This window comes from Triplophysa dalaica, chromosome 2 (genome assembly GCF_015846415.1).
Source record: "Triplophysa dalaica isolate WHDGS20190420 chromosome 2, ASM1584641v1, whole genome shotgun sequence".
In the NCBI taxonomy this organism is placed as follows: Eukaryota; Metazoa; Chordata; class Actinopteri; order Cypriniformes; family Nemacheilidae; genus Triplophysa; species Triplophysa dalaica.
Genome location: NC_079543.1, coordinates 1,136,667 through 1,159,735, shown reverse-complemented (window position 1 = coordinate 1,159,735; position 23,069 = coordinate 1,136,667). Strand labels below are relative to the sequence as shown.

The window sequence follows — 23,069 nt, the reverse complement described above, 5'->3', positions numbered from 1 at the left end:
ATTGACTTTTCTTGAAAGTTACTCGCTTAATTTTTTCAAAAATTTGAACGTCATTTTTAATAATATTTTTATTATGACAACGGTTGCAGTTTCTATAATTAAAGGAGTCTCCATTTATATGACTACATCAGCAACTGTTTAAAATAAAGCTGATACATTGCAAGGTAAAGTTTTCTCAAAACCAAATAAAAGTATTTTTTATAGAAACAAAATAGAGGTTCAATATACAGCCTACACAACTTATCAACAAATCTCACAGTGATAGCCATGATGAATAAAATTTTTGAATATCTCTGTATCTGAACTATGTTTATATTTAATAGCATTTATAGTTTTATAAACGTATAAATTCAATTACACAATATTTACATTGAACAATTTAGCACTTTATAAAACTTGATTTATAACGGTGTTTCACAGTCAAAAACTTTAAGCTTCGTAACCGTTTCCATGGTGATTCTGATCCATTTGAAAGTAGCCCCAGCACCATATGCCAGATAACGGAAACGCATATGACAGCATTGAATAACAGTCCAAGTAAACCGTGGGGTTATTGATATCACGTGCAATTAAGTTTGTTACAAAGACATTGATTAAAGAAATTTGTCTACAACAAGAGGAAGGTATGGAGGTGTGTATCATGTCTTGATTTTATTTGTATAATTTTTCTTCATATCGTTTGTATTCGTATATTGAATAAAAACTTCCTCTTCTTCAGTTCTTCTCCTCACTCGTCCATAGTCAGCTCTGTAAATGTTATTATATTTTGTAAAGTATATGCAGTGTTGGGTATGTTACTCTGAATATGTATTGAATATGTAACTAGTAATTAATTACTTTTTCAGTGTAATTAGATTACTGTACTAACTACTCTCTCCAAAAAGTATTTTGTTACCTATTACTAATTACTTTCTATATCCTGGACCTACATCAACCTTGATAAGTTCAGTGATTCAAGAATAGACATGAAGGGCTCTTTAAATTCTTTCAAATAAATAATACTAAACTTCATAAAGTACACTAATTTACTGACCAAAATATTACAAATGTGAGAATTATATATTAAAGCATTGACTTGTAAAGTTAGACTTTGAATTTTGATGTTAATTCCACTATTGCTTGATAGTTAAATAACATCAAAAGTAACTAATTAAATTACAGAACAAAGTAAGAGTAATCCTTTACTTCAAGTGAAAAGAAATTAAATAACAGTAACTAGATACACCCAACACTGAGTATATGGGTTTAAGCGGTTTGGTTCAAAGCCTGGATGATGAAGCATACATGTAGGAGGGTCAATTTTAACCCAACTGTTTTTAGTGAGTAGGCTTCAAATCCGATTTAATCTGCTGACATGTGGACACTGCAAAAGTGTTCACCTAAATACCACCTAAAAAGTGTTTGGAGCACATGTTGCGTTTATATAATTTTAAAAAGGAATGAATAAAAGGTACAGTTTATAAGGGCAGATTGTCTCATACCAACGAAGAGCACATACGATGCGGCAGACAATGGATGTAATTAGCATAAATGTTCAGCAAAAAACAAACTTTAAAGTGTTTTTTTGCGGATTCTTATCTTCATTACGGTGCACAGAGTTGGACGCAGCTAACTGGCCACTCATTTTAATATTCACACAGATGGCTATTCAAACAATGTTATAGGCACAGATGTGTTTATTTTGTGTCACAGACACCGGCATGATAATGTACGGCTCATAAATGCAAAGTAATGTCAACATGTCAATGAAGCAAGGTCGTTTTGCAGAGCAATTTATTCCCCGATAGCACAGGTACATCTGTAAGATGTCTGTCAAGATCTGGAAAACATCTGCTATGTAAAAACATCTGCTAAACATCTTTAAAAGAGCTGCATCCATTCTCAACATCTTCAAGAGGTCTAAATCTAATAAATGTTCGGTACAACGAATACAAATGAGATTTCATGATGAGTTATTTTAGTATGTTTGTACATCTACAAATGTAGCACGTTTCAAAAATAAACAGAGAAATTCTCACGATTTAGAGATCATTATTTTCTCAAGATCACACAAATATAACAACCGTGAGTTCAAGCTAAAGTAACATATTGATTAAAGATGCTACGATGAATCCAGTGCAGTTTGTTTTCCAGCATGTTTCTTCTCATGAGCTTTAAGACATTTTAAATAAGCAAATCTCTCTCCACAGATGGAGCAGTGATAAGGTTTCTCTCCAGTGTGAACTCTCTCATGGGTTTTTAGGACATCTGATCGAGCAAACGTCTTGTCACACTGAGAACATTTGAAGGGTTTTTCAGCTGTATGAGTTCTCTGGTGCCTGGAGTAGGTCCCGTATGTGGTGAAACACTTCTCACAAACACTGCAGTGATAAGGTTTCTCTCCAGTGTGAATTCTCTGATGATTTATCAGATGAAGTTTCTCACGGAAATGTTTATCACAGTGTGAACACTGATAGAGTTTCTCCTCAGAGTGTGTTCTCTGGTGTGACTTTAAAGATGCTGAACTCTTAAAGGTTTTTCCACATTGACTGCAGTGATTCGGTCTCTCATTGGTGTGTAAAAACGAATGTTTCCTGAGATGAGAGTTGTGCCTGAATCTCTTATCACACTGAGGACACGCGTACGGTTTTTCTCCCGTGTGAATTCTCTGATGACTAACAAGATAGCTTTTGATGCTGAAACATTTGTCACATTCACTGCAGTGGAAAGACTTTTCTCCAGAGTGTGTCCTCATGTGAGTTTTCAGACTAAAAGAGGAGACAAAATTCTTGCCGCACAGCTCACAGAGAAACTGTTTCTTGTGCTCCTTTTCGTGCTCTTGTGAACGATGTTGCTGCTCTTGTAAGACCTTCTGTTCCGTGTGACTCCTCTCATGTCCCTCTAAATGTTCCTCTGTGATGCAGGGAAGAGCTTGTGCTGTCACTCGCTGTTTTGATGAAGATTCACCACATGAATCACCGCTCTCATCTGAAACAAACACAACAGCGTTAAGAAGAAGCTCCAGCACATCTGAAACTACATTAGTGTCGACAGAGAATGAGAAACTTTTTAGAGCGTTAATTTCAAAAAACACTTTTTATGGAACAGAAACTCACATGAAAAACAAAAACAAACCTGAAGGAATAAAATCATCATCATCATTATCATCATGATTCTCATCTTCATCAGTGTGATGTTCTTCTTCTTCTGCTGTGGTTTGTCTTCTCATGTTCAGTGGTCTGGTGTTCAGGATCTGCTGTTCTCCAGCGTTACAGACAGAATCCAGAGACTCTGTGGAGGTTTGATCAGTAGATTCATCCTGATTCAAGGTGTGATTACTGTCACACACAGTGTCCTGAGCGTCTGTGGGGTTTGACTCGACCTTTACCACAATCTGACAAACACACAACACATCATCAGCACTGGAGCTTTATAGAGAATATATGTGTGATATATAACTTTCATTTAGTTTGACATGAATGACAGAATAAAAACAGTGTGAGTGATTGAGGTAAATGATGTTGAATGTGTCCAAACCTCTGTGTTGAGTTCATCTCCTCTTGTCCTCAGCTTTTCCTCCAGTAACTTCACCTCTTTCTTCAGCTGACAGATTTCTGTGATGAAATCATCAATATCCAGCATGGACAGATCAGTTCCCACTGATTTACAGCACATCTGTGACGTCATCATTAACATCTAAACACAAACAAACAAACACACACACACACACACACACACACAGACACACAACACTGTGTTTAAAACACTAAAGAGAGAAAATCAAAGTGATGTAAACACGCAGCGCTTGATGTTTGTCTTTCTTTCTTTCTTTAGTGGGTTTATCGGCGGACTGAAGAGCTGCAGAGCGACTCCTGCTGGACTGGAGACACATCACACTCAACACTAGATTCATGATAATCTGTTGGTTCTGTTGCATCCTAGGACAGCACGAAACAGGATATAACAGAAAATATAGCTAACGTGTGGATACCGCAATGGTTTGTGATCCCTGAAATATTGTGATACTTTATAAAGTTTTGTATAGTCCAAATTTTAATTCAATACAGTTAGTACTGTTGCCTCACAGCAAGAAGGTCACCGGTTCGAACCCCAGCTGGAACGGGAATCCTCCTGTGTGGAGTTTGCATGTTCTTCCTGACTGTGTCAGGGTGGGTTTACAGTGGGTACTCCGGTTTCATCCTACAACCCCCAAAAAGGCATATTAGGTTAATTGAAGATTCCAAATTGTCCCTCTCCCAAATTATGGATCAACCCGAGTGCCTAGATTGACTAGTTATCGCTATGAATATAGACTTTGATGCTTGAAGGGAGTTAAAGTCCCAGTGAAATAAAAAAAAAAATGGCTGCTTTTTATGAAATATTGCAGCATTTATAGTAAAACATTTATTAATGTGTCTCATTCTATTTTAAAATTTTGTGTGTCCTCATAATCTTTAGTTAAAATGCCTCAAATGACCATCTTACATGAGGTATGTTAGACGGCTTGGTCGGAGCATCCGTTAACTCCTTCCCTTCAACTGTCAGTCTGCAATTTCAAAATGCAACTGCTGTTTTTATACATCAAATCAAATCGCAGAAGACGAAAGCCACGCACACAATTTTTCTTATTAGAAATTGAACTTCCAAAAACAATCGCAACTTCCGGTTCACGGGAAGGAATGAATATTGATGTGTTGCTAACAAAGAAAAGCTTATTCATGCATTTGTGACCTCAAGTCTTGACTATTGTGATGCTCTACTTAGTGGTTGTTCTGTATCATCAATAAACAAACTACAGTTAGTTCAGAATGCAGCTGCTAGAGTTCTTACCAGGTCAAGAAAATACGATCACATAACCCCAGTTTAATCATCGCTTCACTGGCTACCCATCTAGTATCGTATTGATTTTAAAGTTATTTTATTTACTTACAAAAGCCTTAAATGGTTTAGCACCTACTTACTTAACCAAGCTTTTATCACGTTACAACCCATCACACTCTTTACGATCTCAAAACTCAGGACTTTTGATGACACCTAGAATAACTAAATCCACAGTGTTGGCTTGCTCACCGGGAGACTGCATTTATTTATTTATTAGATATTATTCAAAAGAATGATCTTGCTTGTTCTCTAAACACCATGCAGTGTGCTGCCTTTTAGCTTTGTGGTGTTTCAGTTTTTCTTATTTGCTCCTGTAAAGCTGCTTTGGAACAATGCACATAGTGAAAAGTGTTATAAAAATAAACTTGAATTGAGAGGAAGGCAGTGCATTTTCAGATTTAACTGAAGATTATGAGGGCACACATATTTTAAAAAGAGAACCACCCACATTGATAAACTATTTACAATTAACATTGCAATATTTCATAAAAAGAAATTGGGACTTTCAGAATGAAAGTAAAAGTCAAGTTTAATACAAATAGTTCACTAACAACCAAAGCATGTTGTGAACAACGTAATTTAAATCTGAGTGCGTTTACATGAAAGTTAAATAAAGTCATCTGATTGATGTGCATGTTTATAAGCTTCAAATCCGTTTAAATCTTCTGACATGAGCACACTTCACATGTGCTCACCTACTGTAATTACCTACTTAAACAGTGTTTTAGAGCACACGTTGTGTTGTGTATACTTTATTTTACAAACGGCACATTTTTTTTTACAGGTTATAAAGGCAGAGAAATTTTTTTGTGCACAAGCACATCCGATAATGGTGTCTACAAGGAAACAATAACAAGAATATATATTTAACCAATATTGAACTTCAGTATTCAAACAATGTTATAGGCACAGATGTGTTTATTTTGTGTCACAGACACCAGCTTAAAGTAATCTCAACATTTGATTTATTATGTTAAAAACAAGTAAACGATAAATCAAATAAATGTTCAGTACTATGAATACAAAAGAGATTTTACTATGTTTGTACATCTGCAAACGTAACATCTTTTAAAATGTCTGATTTACTCTGATAATTATCATTTTCTCAGGACCACAGAAATATAAGAATTTTGAGTTCAAGTTAAACTATCATATTGATTAAAGATGTTATGATGAATCCAGTGCAGTTTGTTTTCCAGCATGTTTCTTCTCATGAGCTTTAAGACATTTTAAATAAGCAAATCTCTCTCCACAGATGGAGCAGTGATAAGGTTTCTCTCCAGTGTGAACTCTCTCATGGCCCCTAAGGGCATCTGGTCGAGAAAACATCTTGTCACACTGAGAACATTTATAAGGTCTTTCAGCTGTATGAGTTGTTTGGTGCCTTGAGTAGGTACAGTGTGTAGTGAAACTCTTCCCACAAACACTGCAGTGATAAGGTTTCTCTCCAGTATGAGTTCTCTCATGAAAGCTGAAAGTACATCGTCTTGTAAAGCTCTTTCCACAATATGAGCAGAGGAAAGGTTTCTCTCCAGTGTGAGTTCTTTCATGATATTTCAGATAAAGTTTCTCACGGAAGTGTTTATCACAGTGTGAACACTGATAGAGTTTCTCCACATTGTGTGTTGCTTGGTGTGACTTTAAAGATGCTGAACTCTTAAAGGTTTTTCCACATTCACTGCACTCATACGGTCTCTCATCTGTGTGTAAACGCATGTGTCTGTTTAGGAGATTTCTACGGCCGAATCTAACCTCACACTGAGGACACTTGTGCGGTTTTTCTCCCGTGTGAATTCTCTGATGACTTACAAGATTTCCTTTGATGCTGAAACATTTGTCACATTCACTGCAGTGGAAAGGTTTTTCTCCAGAGTGTGTCCTCATGTGAGTTTTCAGACTAAAAGAGGAGACACAATTCTTGCCGCACAGCTCACAGAGAAACTGTTTCTTATGCTCCTCTACGTGCTCTTGTGAATGATGTTGCTGCTCTTGTAAGACCTTCTGTTCCGTGTGACTCCTCTCATGTCCCTCTAAATGTTCCTCTGTGATGCAGGGAAGAGTTTGTGCTGTCACTCGCTGTTTTGATGAAGATTCACCACATGAATCACCGCTCTCATCTGAAACAAACACAACAGCGTTAAGAAGAAGCTCCAGCACATCTGAAACTACATCAGTGTCTTGAGTAACCAAAAACACTTTTTATGAAACAGTAACACACATGACAGTGTAATATTAAATAGATCAACAGAGGAAACATACCTGAAGAAATAAAACCATCACCACCATCATTCTCATCTTCACCAGTCTGATCTTTGTCTGATGTTTCTTCTGTTTTTATCTCCAGGTTCTCACCACCCACCAGTTTGACTGAAGGAACAAAATCATCATGATTCTCATCATCATCATTCTGTTCTTTCTTTACTGTGGTTTGTGTTTTTATCTTCATCATTTTCCTGCAGTCCATCAGTGTGACAGAACACATGTTCAGTGGTCTGGTGTTCAGGATCTGCTGTTCTCCAGCGTTACAGACAGAATCCAGAGACTCTGTGGAGGTTTGATCAGTAGATTCATCCTGATTCAAGGTGTGATTACTGTCACACACAGTGTCCTGAGCGTCTGTGGGGTTTGTGTCAGTATAACAGAGTAAAGTGAGGCTGAGCTCTGAGTCCTGTGTGTGTCTGGACTTCTGTTCAGAGAGGAAATATATTGAGATAAAGATATAAACTATGACAGTGAGATTAAAAACATTATTAAAAATACAAACATTTAAAAGCAGTGTGAGTGATTGAGGTAAATGATGTTGAATGTGTCCAAACCTCTGTGTTGAGTTCATCTCCTCTTGTCCTCAGCTTTTCCTCCAGTAACTTCACCTCTTTCTTCAGCTGACAGATTTCTGTGATGAAATCATCAATATCCAGCATGGACAGATCAGTTCCCACTGATTTACAGCACATCTGTGACGTCATCTTCAACATCTCAACACAAACACACACAGACAAACACACACACAGACACACACACAACACTGTGTTTAAAACACTAAAGAGAGAAAATCAAAGTGATGTAAACACGCAGCGCTTGATGTTTGTCTCTTTTTCTTTCTTTAGTGGGTTTATCGGCGGACTGAAGAGCTGCAGAGCGACTCCTGCTGGACTGGAGACACATCACACTCAACACTAGATTCATGTGATCAACATTCCAGAATGGCAGTCTCCTTGTTTCCTTAATTACTTAATAACATACAGATGTGACAGTAAATATATATCTGGATTTTCAAAAAGATTTGACTCAGACATCTCCATTTCAGTCATGAGACAAAAAATATACATTTAACTAAACTATTGCATCGCTTTCCTGTAACTCAGTGGTAACAGCATTGACAAGAGACATATAAAAGTATTTACTCTAATAAAACCATAGTAATTTAAGCAGATGTAGACCCAGAATTAATAGCGTTTGTTGGACCAAGCTTATATCAGGGCTCGACATTAACGCTTGTACGGGACAAGTAAATGTTTTGTATTGGCAAGCATGAGAGAATTTTACGTGCCCGACGGTATAAGTAACTTGGGGGGAAAAAATGACAGTGCTACAAAAAAAATCTGACTGTTTAATGTATTATGTAATATATTGTTTAATGTATTGATTCCAATAAATATTGAATAAAGTTAAGCCTAAATGTATTATGCATCAAATTTAATGTATTGATTTAGTGAGGCATCATTTAATTGACTAATTCTGTGTAGCACAACTTAACTACTCACTCTCGTGATGTCACTATGTGAACCCTATCGGAAGTAGTTTTTAAATAGTGATTGTTGATATATTTTTGGTAAAGCATGAAAAGATTAGTATGTGGAACAAATCAAGCTTATTCAAATAAATAAAGAGAAAAAATATAAAATATAAATATTTTAAATTTGTTATATAGGATTTTGGAAATACAGCTATGTGTGTCAATTTCTTATTAGATATCTTCAATTTATTAGTTCTACATATGTGAGCAAACTGTTAACAAATGGATGCATTTAAGAAACAGAATCAATGCATTTATGCATTAATTTAGTTTATTTATGGAACTCCTTCTATTTTCCCACACATTCACTAAATCATTATCTCAGTCATATACTCACGCTGGAGGGTCCAGAGATGCTGGAGGCTGCAGACACACAGGTACCTGTTGACGTATCACCTAACCCACATTCCTCCAAATGGTTCAAAAATATATTTTGCCGTGTTTTAATCCTCCCACAATAGCAGCAGTGGTAGTGATGGCTTTTGATACAAATACTGTGGCATCTGTACATTTTATACCCTACAAACAAAGAAATACAGGTTTACTAAATACTCATACATACTTCATTCATATAGCAATGTTCAACATCAAAACTGTACAAATTAACATTGGAACAAAATGCTTAACATTAGTGGACAATTTGCATCTGCAACATTTAAAACCGACAGATACCTCCATGCTTAACAGCGGTCTTCTCGTGGGTTTGCATATGTGCCACAATGTATGCATACTCTCCCACTTTGTTGCAGAACTGGCATTTGTAGGTTGTGCCTTCAAAAATTGGATTTTTAAATCGGTCTTCTTCCTTACAAACTGATGGATGAAGCTGGAAAGAAATAGAAATTTCATCAAAAACATGTTCCAGGGCTATAGAATAATTTCGACGAGTAAACTCTTGATGTATGACCTATAGAGAACTGTATCTCTTAATCTATCCATTTAAAATGTACTTGGAGTAATAAAAACATCATGATATCTTTATTTGGAGGGACATTTTGGATGGTGTCCCCTTCCCGAAGGACAATATATCCCGTTTGAAACGCAGACTTGGCTTGTTATGTTTTTTCCCTGCCACAACTTAAAAATACATCAGACTAACTGAGGTAGGCTATTGTTTTAACATATAGTTAACTCCAGAAACAATACCAATATGTATAACTTTAGTTGAATTTTACATATATAATAAAAGGTTATCTCGGGGAAATATTCTTACCACTTTCTCCATACGCGCGGCCATCTTCTTCTTTTGTAATTTTTATTAAACGTTGTACATAACCGCGTTCTACAGGACTGAGGTGTGAACTCATTGGGATCGAAAGCCGTAGTTTCAGACCGCGCAGCGTGTTCAGATTCTTCATCTTCTATGTTGTTAAGGCGCGTTTTACATCTCCCATAATACCGTGTGATCTGGACAATTTCAAGTTACGCCCCCTTTCCAGTTACCCCCTTCTCTTGCAGTCAGACCGCTCTCAGAAAAACACACCCTCATTGAAGAAAGAAATAAAAATTAGTCTGTCCAATCAGCTGCAGGTAGAATCATGTCAATCATTTTAATTTACGTCACTGATATTGCTAGACGACATAGCGGCAAAATGTCCAAAAGAAAGTAGAACACGGAGCACCAAACAGCAAAGTAAAGAAGAGCGTGAGTGAGGCAGCAGGACGTTGTAGCGACACTTCTCGTTTAACTACAGTTTTTCAGTAGCTTGGTGGTACCACAACTACTTTAAAAACTTTTCCAGTAGTTAATTACTTTTTAAGAAAGTAGAGGTGTCGCGCGTCCTAAAGCTTCATTCCGTTCTGCCTTCAGAGCAGCGGCCGTCACGTCTTCTTCTAACTGTATCACAAACTGAAGTGGTTCATTATCGCCACCTACTGCACTAACTATGTATTGCGGCGTTACGCTTCACTGAGAAGATCGTGGACGTACATGAGTGTGTACATATTTAAAGTTCGAAACACCCATCCATAAGGATAACACATAAATCTTATGTAATGGAAATAATAAATAAATAATTCAGGGATAATGGTATTGTATTACATAGTTTAAAACTTCTCTATTTTAAACATTAGTCAATAACACATGTGTATAACAACACATAAAAAATATGGTTTACTCTAGTATTTACTATAGTAATTTGTAGTATATTACAGCTGTAGAATATTATGGTAACTATCACACTCTATACACTCTATTGTATTCTGTAGCTACTTGGTACTCTATCTAGGATTTTTGAAAATACAAAAACTCCATCTTAGATTTTCACAGGCAAGTTATTTTATATTGGAAACAGATTTATAAACACAATTTTACCCCTCATAATTCTCAGATTTGGAATAATCTGCATTTTATTCAGAAACAAGTCACCTTTCTTAAAAGATTGGTGGGGAAGAGGTACCTGGTCTGTTGTTCATCTTGTAGATCAGAATGGTCACTTTTTGATTCACCATATTAAAAATAAATCAAATGATTTGCAATGTGATCATAAGAAATATCATAACAGTGTTAAACAGTTTACTTATGAATAACTGATAAATAAATCAGTGTAGTTGAAATAATGTGATTTGACTTTTTCAAAGAGCTCTATTAATAAATCGAGAACCATGAATCTTTACAACTCCCAAAGCCAAGGAAGTACACTATCAAGTTTATAATGATATTCACACAGGAAAGGGAATATTGATCATAATATTAAGTTTTGTAATTCAGAAATTGAAACAACAGCACATTTTGTTTAACTGTGAATACAGTAGAGCTTTTTGGGGATGATTTGTATGTTTTATTCTTAAATTAGTATTTTTGTATTTGCTCTGTTTTCCATATAACTTCTTATTTCATTTTGAAATGCCTTATTGCATCTGTATTTCTGAAACATAAACCCAAATGAGAAATTAACGTTGGGGATTGTGCTGTGGTTCATATCTACTGCTCTCACTTCAGTCCAGTAGGTGGCGATAATGCGCCTTTCAAGCTAAGGATCAAAGAAGAAGCGCTGTTTCAAGCGCTGCGTGTTTACATCATTTGATTTATTCTCATTATTGTTATATTTACGGTGGATGTTACGCTTGTGTGTCGCTGGTTTGTGCTGGACTTTTTGAGTCATTCACAGCTTAAAAAAAACCGAGAAGAAATGTCAGAATATCGTGTTTAAATCTGACGTGTGATCCCTTGACTGAATGTGTGTTTTCAAATGTTGTCCACAGTCTACTATCCGATAATATACCTGCTCTTTTTTATATTTTGTCATAAAATTAAATCAAAGTTACAAACGGGGCAGTTGTGTGTAGTTTTAGCCGCTGTCATTTAGAATAATTATAATAAAATAATGTTTTGATTGTGTCTTTTTTGTGTTGAGATGTTGCCGATGACGTCACAGATGTGCTGTAAATCAGTGGGAACTGATCTGTCCATGCTGGATATTGATGATTTCATCACAGAAATCTGTCAGCTGAAGAAAGAGGTGAAGTTACTGGAGGAAAAGCTGAGGACAAGAGGAGATGAACTCAACACAGAGGTTTGGACACATTCAACATCATTTACCTCAATCACTCACACTGCTTTTATTCTGTCATTCATGTCAAACTAAATGAAAGTTATATATCACACATATATTCTCTATAAAGCTCCAGTGCTGATGATGTGTTGTGTGTTTGTCAGATTGTGGTAAAGGTCGAGTCAAACCCCACAGACGCTCAGGACACTGTGTGTGACAGTAATCACACCTTGAATCAGGATGAATCTACTGATCAAACCTCCACAGAGTCTCTGGATTCTGTCTGTAACGCTGGAGAACAGCAGATCCTGAACACCAGACCACTCAACATGTGTTCTGTCACACTGATGGAGATGAGAAGACAAACCACAGCAGAAGAAGAAGAACATCACACTGATGAAGACGAGAATCATCATGATGATGATTTTATTCCTTCAGGTATGTTTCCTTTGTTGTCCTCATAACATTTAACTGTGAGTTCCTGTTTCCTAAAATTTGAGTCACTCGACTCAAAAAAGTTTCTGATTGTCAGTCGACACTGATGTAGTTTCAGATGTGCTGGAGCTTCTTCTTAACGCTGTTGTGTTTGATTCAGATGAAAGCGGTGATTCATGTGGTGATGGAGAAACGGCCTCTACATCAAAACAGCGACTGACAGCACAAACTCTTTCCTGCATCACCTGTGGAAAGACATTCAGTTCACAGAGACGTTTAGAGACACATGAGAGAAAACACACAGAACAGAAACTCTTCACCTGCACCAGATGTGACATCAGCTTTCCTACCTTACAAGAGAAGAAACTTCATTCACAAGAGCACAGAGACAAGAAACACTATGAGAAGAAACAGTTCCATTGTGAGCAGTGTGGGAAGAATTTTCTCTTCTCTTCTAGTCTAAAAATTCACATGCGGACACACAGTAATGAAAAGTCTTTCCACTGCAATCAATGTGACAAATGTTTCAGCCGCAAAGAATATCTTGTTCTTCATCAGAGAATTCACACGGGAGAAAAACCATACGAGTGTCCTCACTGTGGGTGGAAATTCAGCGATGGAAGCAATCTGAAGAAACACGTGCGTTTACACACCAATGAGAAACCGTATCAGTGCAGTGAATGTGGAAAAACCTTCACACAGTCAAGTTCTCTAAAGTCCCACCAGAGAACTCACACCAAGGAGAAACTCTATCAGTGTTCAAACTGTGATAAACGTTTCAGTCATAAATCTAAGCTGACATGTCATGAGAGAGTTCACACTGGAGAGAAACCTTACCTCTGTTCTCACTGTGGAAAGAGATTTACTGATTCAAGTACTTTCAAAGATCATCTGAGAGTTCACACTGGAGAAAAACCTTATCACTGTAATGTTTGTGGGAAGAGATTCAGTCGACGTTACAGCGTAAAGACACACCAGAGAACTCACACAGGTGAAAGACCTTATAAATGTTCTCAGTGTGACAAGACGTTTACTCAAAGAGTTCTCCTGAGAATCCATGAGAGAGTTCACACTGGAGAGAAACCTTATCACTGCTCCATCTGTGGAGAGAGATTCACTCAGTTAGGAAGTTTTCAGACTCATCAGAAGAAACATGCTGAAGAAAAAACTGCACAGAGTGATTACGCTTCAATTTGATGGTGACTGAGGTCGTTACACAAAAAGTACATCAAAGCACAACGTTAAATTGATTTTTATCGGTGTGCAGTGTTTTAAGCGCTTGACATCATTTGCCTTCAGTCTTCAGTACTACACTTCAAGAGTTCCTACACTAGATGTTAAAGTGTATAGTATAGTTTGCTATTTGGGGAACAGCTTCAGTCTCATCCAGTAACTGTATGTAGCTCATTGTTGAATTGGGAATTAGAGATAAATGCATTGCGTCATTTCAAAATTAACATTCATTTAGTTTCTCCTCATTGATTTGCAGTAGTTTAGCGATTTTCTGTTCAATAACGTACAGACATGAGAAGAAGTATCCAATTGAATGATTTACGAAAGATATGACACTTCTAACACACCCTGATGTTTGTTAGTGAATGCTGAGGTTTATGATCGGGTGTAACACAAGAATATAATATTAGATTCAGAAGTGTTTTGTCAATATCTGCTTTATATCCTCTATGATATCATTGGTGGTCACTGTGGTTGTTTTCGTTTAAACCCTGGTTAACTATATTAATGTATTTTACCTTAATCTGATCATATTGTCTGATGATGTAGAGATGTTAAACTAGTAAATCATGTGGAGTCCTTATTCCCAAATTAAACGTTAAAAAAGCACACACATATAGCACTCTACATTTTTAAAAATCTTTACTGCTTTGCATGGAAGCAACTTCCAGATGTAAAATGTAATATTATTTGGCCCTTGCAGAGTATGGGTTTATGTTTTTGACTTGTTTAAATTAAATTAAACATACATTAAATGTATTAAATATACCTGCACTATAACCAATATTAAACATGGTTCATCATAATTACTGTTATTACCATCCCTGCTGAAACAAAACAATAGAAACTTTCAAAGAAATTCTTAATGGCTTCTATTAAATACACCATTATTACCTAAAAGCCATTTGTATTTAAGCCACGATAAGTAGAAGATCACACTGAAGGTGATGATGATTTTATTCCCTCAGGTATGTTTCTTTTCCCTAAAATTGTGGTTTTATTCTTTCATAACCACATTTGGCTATGGGTTGAATTTCTGATGTGTCAGTAAAAAGATGTTTCTTGTGTCATTTGGATAACTAGTTAAATTACTTTCTATTGATGAGGGACAATTGTTTAAGACGAGTTTTATGTGTAGGCTTTTGAGGATGAACTGCACACTTAAAGGAAAAGTTCACCTCAAAATTGTGTAATTTTATACTCAAGCCTTATGACGTTCATTAAGTTTTAACTTAAATCAATATATTCTCAAACCGAATGCACATGCGTCAAGTGCTCTTGTGATGGACCAATTTCGTGTGTGTAGACTGACGAGACATCGTTATTTTGATCTGTTTTTCGCACATAAAGTAATCTCGTCGCTTAATTTTTTTAAGAAAATTCAGTTCAGCCACTATCATCAAAACTTTATTACAGACTCAAGGTCCAAATTTAAACAAAAAAATAAAATATAAAGCAAGATATAGACATTAATCAACAGATACTATGGAAGCATATTGGTTGCTATATTCAATTTGAAATGCAATATGCAAAATGGCAATGCAGTATGTAAAATGACAATGCAATTGTGTATTTAAATATACATTTCAAATAACATATGTGCAACATTAAGTGCAAAATGAAAATAAAATGAAACCAAATTAAATCGCATGCAAACGAATTGGAGCACAAAGAAAAATAATACTTACGTGTTTTTAAAGATTATTACGGTGTATCAGGTCACAACTAACAACAATCCCATCAATCTGGGGAGGGTGAAATTTACGAAGCTATTTGAGTTGAATATATCTCACAATACGTAAAAAAAAGACTTAACTTCAAAAAGACAGACAAACATCATCCTCTGCCCTTTGAATGTAGAGAGATACAGAACGCTTCCGTCATAAAGATAATCTGATGCTCTATGAGAGAATTCACTCTGGAGAGAAACCTTATCTCTGCTCTCACTGTGGAAAGAGCTTTACTCATCCATCTGATTTCAGAGTTCATCAGAGAATTCACACCGGAGAGAAACCTCATCACTGTAATGTTTGTGGGAGAAGTTTTAGCCGCCAATATGTTTTAGTAAAACACCAGACAATTCACACTGGTGAAAGACTTTACAAATGCTGTAAGTGTGACGAGACGTTTACTCAGAATGTTCTCCTGAAACTCCATCAGAAAGTTCACACTGGGGAGAAATCCACATGTCTCCCTGCAAAGAAACATCCACGTGCTTCTGAGGTTTTCAGGTTCAACAGAAGAAAAACAGACCAGCAGGAAACCCCCTTATACAAATCCACTCACATTTTATGCTAAATTTAGTTTTCTCTCTATTGTCGTATACTGACAACAGCTCTTCGTTGTTTTCTAGCTGCCAAGATAAGATACAAATAAAATATGTTTATATCTCAGAACAGATAACGTGCTGCGAGGTTCTGATGGACTCCAGCAGGTGTTAATACTGAACTTATCACTTCACACTGGATTCACTTTGACTGGATCATTCATGACAGTTTAACAATGTTGTACATTTTTCTACATTTACTGATTCTGTCATAGTCAGGAACATAAATCAGTCTTCATTAAAATGTATATTTACTGTGATGAAGTGTCTGCTGTCATATGCAGACTCTTAAAGCTGCCATCCACACTGGGTTTCTGCCAATCTCATATTAATCTTGAGTACCTATAGAGTAGTATTGCATACTTCGTATCTTCGAAGAGTATTTGGATTGAACACATTTTTAAAACATAGATACAGCTGTACGATTATTTCCGGAAAAATACGATGTTCTGTGGGTGTGCGATGATGAAGGCACACACAATAGCCTCATCATCGCATTATCCCTGCATAACTATTGAGTCACTATAAGTTTGTGTGGTTTGTGTCCGGCAGCTTTTAGCACTGGGACAGTTTCAAACCATCTCCAGATCCACCGTAAATATAACATGCATCACTGAAATCCTTTGTATAAACAGACACACATAAACTTCACTATCTCAAGCGTGACGAGCTGCAGCACAGACAATCTTGATGATAATTGGGTCTCGGTTGGCGCGTGGGCGGGCTCTTACTTTCGCCTTGCTGTGCATTTCCGGAAGAATTTCCCAATAAGAGGAATACATTTACATCTAGGCATTTGGCAGACGCTTTTATCCAAAGCGACTTACATTGCTCTATCCTATACATTTTACATAGGTATTTGCAATCCCCTGGGATCAAACCCACAACCTCTTACCACTGAGATACAGGAAACAGGGATCCAAACTTATAAAAAACTGGTTGCTCGGGGAGTGTATCAAGCACAGAAGCACTACGTCATACGTCCAACTTGTTTTTCGACAATATTTACATTAACATTTCGTCATTGCAGGCGCTCTTATCCAAAGCGACTTACAAAGGAGAGAAAAACAATAGAAGCAAATTGTCCAACAAAAGAACAACACTAGTTGTTCAAATGATAAGTTGACCATGTTAAGCATGATATCTGCATGTAAATAACTCAGAATACTTGAAACATCGTTGTATCTCCCCTTTAACGACAGTTAACGAAAGTTGCTTTGTCACTTCGTACAATGTTGTGTTAGTATCGGCTAGGCTACCATTATAACAAAATATGTTTATTCAAGTGTAAATATATAGAAGTATACTTCTTTTTGATAAGGGTAGTTAATGAAATGACGAATGCATGATCAAAATTAGATGACTTAAATTCATTTATGTATAAAAATACATTTTCTGTTTGATCAAATGTCAAAAAGAATAAAAGGTTTTATTGCTATTATAAACAGACCGAGAACAGCACAACTACGTAATAAAGTTTTTTTGTCACAACATTGGAAATCTGTCCCTTATAGATGTCGATGGCAACTAATGTAAAGCATCACGCGCCTCCCGCGTTTACTGCGGCTGATCAGAGCGCGCGCACTAAAGATTAGAACTGCGTCTGACAGGAACACGACCGATCGGTATTCTGAAGTGAGTCGCGTTTTAATTTCGCGTTTTAATCGTTTTTATGAAACCATTACCATTGTTTTGTTATGTAAACAACATGATAATGAACTTCAAGTCTAAAATTGTATTAAACAATTTAAGCTTTACTTTATATTATTATTTTAATGTTACCAGCTACAGCATGAGGCGACATGTATTATCAAAGACCGTTTGATGGTGCAGAACTGAACGATACAGATTGTTTTGTACCTGCAACCACATACTTACTGACTAAGTGTTAGAGTTAAAGAACTAGAGGACAGGATCCATATACCCGAAGGAAGAAAAGATTTAACGTAGTAAATTTCGTCATAAATCTAGTGTTGAGTGTGATGTGTCTCCAGTCCAGCAGGAGTCGCTCTGCAGCTCTTCAGTCCGCCGATAAACCCACTAAAGAAAGAAAGAAAGACAAACATCAAGCGCTGCGTGTTTACATCACTTTGATTTTCTCTCTTTAGTGTTTTAAACACAGTGTTGTGTGTGTGTGTGTTTGTTTATGTTAAGATGTTAACGATGACGTCACAGATGTGCTGTAAATCAGTGGGAACTGATCTGTCCATGCTGGATATTGATGATTTCATCACAGAAATCTGTCAGCTGAAGAAAGAGGTGAAGTTACTGGAGGAAAAGCTGAGGACAAGAGGAGATGAACTCAACACAGAGGTTTGGACACATTCAACATCATTTACCTCAATCACTCACACTGATTTTAAATGTTTGTATTTTAATAATGTTTTTAATCTCACTGTCATAGTTTATATCTTTATCTCAATATATTTCCTCTCTGAACAGAAGTCTAGACACACACAGGACTCCGAGCTCAGCCTCACTTTACTCTGTTATACTGACACAAACCCCACAGACGCTCAGGACACTGTGTGTGACAGTAATCACACCTTGAATCAGGATGAATCTACTGATCAAACCTCCACAGAGTCTCTGGATTCTGTCTGTAACGCTGGAGAACAGCAGATCCTGAACACCAGACCACTGAACATGTGTTCTGTCACACTGATGGACTGCAGGAAACTGATAGAGATGAAAACACAAACCACAGTAAAGGAAGAACAGACTGATGAAGATGAGAATCATGATGATGATGAGGACTTTGTTCCTTTAGAACATAACACTGATGAAGAAGAGCATATTGATGATGATGTTGATCTTTTTATTCCTTCAGGTATGTTTTCTTCTTTCATATTTTATCTGTTGGTTGCATGTTATTGCAAACATATTTAACATTTTCTTTCTTTTCTTAATGTCTTAATGCATTACGTAAGAGCGGAATGGGTGATTTGGTAGGGTGTTAACTGTAGCCCGCTAGCAAGGCAAGGCAAGGCAAGGCAAGGCAAGTTTATTTATATAGCACATTTCATACACAAGTGCAATTCCAAGTGCTTTACATAAAATTATTGACAGAAAGAAATAAGTCTTTAAAATGCAAATGATTTAAGGTCACAAAAACTTTAGATTTTAAGAAACAGTAAAACAGCAATAAAATTGATAAAAAATGTGACTGTATATATAAAAAGAATAAGAGCAAATAAAAATAAATTAGAAATAGAAGTGCAGTTGATGTAAAGCAGCACAGTGCTCAGGTTGTGAATGCACAGCTAAACAAGTGTGTTTTTAATCTGGATTTAAAAGAAGCTTCTGCTGGTGAATGTATGATGTCTTCTGGAAGCAGATTCCAGCTAAGGGTGGTGTAATGACTAAACGCTGACTCGACCTGTTTTGAGTGAACCCTTGTTATCTCTAACTGACTTGATCCTGATGATCTGAGAAGTCTGTTTGGTTTATATTCAATGAGCATATCTGAGATGTATTTAGGTCCTAGACCATTAAGTGATTTATAGACAATTAATAATACTTTGAAGTTGATTCTTAAAGTAACTGGTAACCAGTGTAAGGACCTGAGGATTGGAGTGATATGCTCAGATTTTTTGGTTCTGGTCAGAATCCTGACAGCAGCGTTCTGTATGAGCTGCAGCTGTCTGATGGTCTTTTTGGGAAGACCTGTAAAGAGTCCATAACAGTAATCCACCCTGCTGGTGATGAAAGCATGGAGTAGCGCTGAGATCATGATCCCACCCTCCATAAAAAAGGCCGTCCAAAGCCACGCCTCCTCCAAAACACACAAACCAGAGGCTTGTGGATCAGTTCCAATAAAATCATGTCTCATTCACCAGTGAGAACTAGTGACAGTACAGTGAATAACGTCACTCAATAGTGAAAACAGCTAACGTAAACAACAGCTTTAAAGGGGTCATATGAAACGGATAAAACAAATATTATCAATAATATATTAATCACAGTTTTCGCATTTTTAATCATAAATGCTGAGACAAGGTCAATAAGTAAATTTATACAAGTTGTGCAAGCTGTCTTAAAAATCACCAAATCTACCGACAAAGTCACCAATTTGGCAACATTGCTTGCGCGACCAAACACGTAATGTGCATGTGCGTGATGTCAGCGTTTTCAGAAAGTTCCGTCTTACAGTTTACATGGAGAAGATAACGGCGGTGTTTCCAACAACTTTTCCATGAAACGCTTTCCAATATTTGTGTTCAAGTCCCCCAAAACGGTGTTACCGTGTGAACTAACAGCCAAAACGATCTTTTCGTCTTATTATGTTGTGGCAATGTAGAGCAAAGGCGGAGGTCTTTTTAAATAGGTATGGATGTTGCGGGTAGCACAAGACTAAAATTCTGCAAAAGTTTCACTTTCTCTTTCAACTCGCTCACCTCTACCAAACAATAACTGTGAGTAATTAAATATTCCGTCTCCTAAAACACATTCTAAAGTATGCACGCACTGACAAGAGCAAACAAAACAAAAGCGTCACATGACGAAAAACAAATCATTCTTTTTCGCACTACAACACCAAAACTGCATTTTCAAACGCATCCACTTTTGAGAGTGTTTTCAAAAAGCTAAGTTTTCGTTTACAAAATACAAAAAGTGTGAACAAACGACCAAAACGGAGAGAAAAAGCTGCATTTTCAAATTAAACTACACTAGTGCAAACCGGGTCTTAATTGCATTTGTGTTATATCGGCCACAGTCCTTTTGTATATGGGTATTGGCCATTAAAAACCCCAAATTGATCAACCACTAGTATTTTGTTTTATAATTTGTATCCTATCATTGTTGTATCAACTGTGATTGCTGATTGTGTCCACCCTGTTATTCTAGGTTCTTTAACTATCCATCTGTATTATTTTGTGCGTTTTCACCGGTTTTGGTGTAAATGTCTCAACATTGCAAGGTCGAGTTACTGTCTTAGAAATAAATTAAAATATGCAAAAGCATATAATATAAGTATTTTAGGCTAGTGTGTGTTTGTCCAAAACAGGGGGGACATTGTTTGTCAGTTATTTGATTACAATGTCTCTAAAAATGATCCAGTTTAAGTATTCAAACTTGACCTGTATTTATTGAGGTGTTGGCCAACTTCACACAGATACAGTGAAAAGTTATCATTTGTTATTTTTCTTTCAGATGAGAGCAGTGATTCATGTGGTGATGGAGAAACGGCCTCTACATCAAAACAGCGACTGACAGCACAAACTCTTTCCTGCATCACCTGTGGAAAGACATTCAGTTCACAGAGACGTTTAGAGACACATGAGAGAAAACACACAGAACAGAAACTCTTCACCTGCAGCAGATGTAAGATCAGCTTTCCTACCTTACAAGAGAAGAAACTTCATTCACAAGAGCACAGAGACAAGAAACACTTTCCCTGTCAGCAGTGTGGGAAGAATTGTGTCTCTGTATCTAGTCTAAAAACTCACATGATGTCACACACTGAAGAAAAACCTTTCCACTGCAGTGAATGTGACAAATATTTCAAAACCAAAGGAAATCTTGTTGCTCATCAGATAATTCACACGGGAGAAAAACCGCACAAGTGTCCTCACTGTGAGAAGAAATTCACCTACAAATCTCATCTAAAGAAACACATGCGTGTCCATACCGATGAAAGACCGTATCAGTGCAGTGAATGTGGAAAAACCTTTAGGCATTTAGAAGGTCTGAAGTCACATCAACCAACACACTCTGAGGAGAAACTCTATCAGTGTTCACACTGTGATAAACGCTTTCGTCATAAACCTCATCTGGTAACTCATGAGAGAATTCACACTGGAGAGAAACCTTACGTCTGCTCTCACTGTGGAAAGAGCTTTTCTGATCCATCTCATTTCAGAGTTCATCAGAGAATTCACACTGGAGAGAGACCTCATCACTGCAGTGTTTGTGGGAAGAGTTTCACTCAACAGGGTAACCTACTAAAGCACCAGAGAATTCATTCAGGTGAAAGACCTTATAAATGTTCTCAGTGTGACAAGACGTTTGCTTACTCAGAAGTCCTGAAAACTCATCAGAGAGTTCACACAGGAGAGAAACCTTATCACTGCTCCATCTGTGGTGAGAGATTTTCTTATGCAGGAAGTTGTCAGACTCATCAGAAGAAACATGCTGAAGAACAAACTGCACTGGAATCATCATAGCGTCTTACTATACTTGTGTGTAGCATCTATAACCTTGCCACGAATATGCTTAAACTCACACATTCACTTCTCTTTATATTTCTGTAGATATTAAGTTTCTGCTGTCTGTGAAACATCAGGAACATTCAGTTTAAATCAGTCAGTGTGGGTCTTTAGCCTACAGATCTTTATTGTTGTCACGTATTAATGGAAATGAACCCGTGTTATGTTGTGTGTCCAATGATGGACGTATATGACACATTTTAATTACTTTTTCAATAATTGAGTGTCATCCTCAAGTATCACAGATAAAATAAATGTCATGTTCATTCTTGCAGATTTCTTGTGAAAACCAAGCACTATAAAAGAAATGTGAATGTTAGCAGTATTTGAAATAAATCATTGAAGACTTTCCACTCACGGCAGATCCTGTACATTTATGACTTCTGTAAGCTATGAAAGTTGAGAAGTTAAATTTTAAGTTCGTGTCCAAAAGCATTGTTTATTATCATTCTGAAAGATAGTCAAGTTGTGTTAATTAAAGGGAAAGTTCACCCAAAATTCACACGTTTTAAGACAATCCGTGTATCATTCGTTCTTTTCATATTCAATTGAGATTCCAAAATCTGAAAATTAAAAAACGGTTTGTTATTTCGTTATTCGTTTATAAATGTGATACCAAAAAACAAATAACGGGTCATTTTTCGTACTTTTGATTTAATGCTCAGATCAAAAATGGGAAATGAAACAAAGGGGACACGACAGATTTTGATTTTGAG

At 36.6% G+C, this 23,069-nt stretch overlaps 3 protein-coding genes across 3 annotated transcripts; 1 reads left to right on the top strand and 2 right to left on the bottom strand.

Annotated features, from left to right (window-relative positions):
• Positions 1 to 1,609: 1,609 nt before the first annotated feature.
• LOC130435550 (gastrula zinc finger protein XlCGF52.1-like) lies at positions 1,610 to 4,127 on the bottom strand. Its single transcript, XM_056766255.1, has 3 exons — positions 4,065 to 4,127; positions 3,115 to 3,373; positions 1,610 to 2,967 (listed from the first exon to the last, which is right to left on the bottom strand). The coding sequence occupies exons 1-3, from the start codon at positions 4,125 to 4,127 to the stop codon at positions 2,102 to 2,104; spliced, it is 1,188 nt and encodes a 395-aa protein (XP_056622233.1). The 3' UTR covers positions 1,610 to 2,101.
• Positions 4,128 to 5,436: 1,309 nt separating this feature from the next.
• LOC130435542 (zinc finger protein 501-like) lies at positions 5,437 to 9,893 on the bottom strand. Its single transcript, XM_056766243.1, has 3 exons — positions 9,870 to 9,893; positions 7,120 to 7,546; positions 5,437 to 6,977 (listed from the first exon to the last, which is right to left on the bottom strand). The coding sequence occupies exons 1-3, from the start codon at positions 9,891 to 9,893 to the stop codon at positions 6,028 to 6,030; spliced, it is 1,401 nt and encodes a 466-aa protein (XP_056622221.1). The 3' UTR covers positions 5,437 to 6,027.
• A 1,751-nt stretch (positions 9,894 to 11,644) lies between these two features.
• On the top strand, positions 11,645 to 22,715 carry LOC130435534 (zinc finger protein 658B-like). Its single transcript, XM_056766231.1, has 7 exons — positions 11,645 to 12,171; positions 12,315 to 12,588; positions 12,746 to 13,714; positions 15,707 to 16,049; positions 18,289 to 18,457; positions 18,587 to 18,974; positions 21,299 to 22,715. Exons 1-7 carry the CDS (start codon positions 12,013 to 12,015, stop codon positions 22,309 to 22,311), a joined length of 3,315 nt encoding a protein of 1,104 aa, XP_056622209.1. The 5' UTR covers positions 11,645 to 12,012; the 3' UTR covers positions 22,312 to 22,715.
• The last annotated feature ends 354 nt before the right edge of the window (positions 22,716 to 23,069 follow it).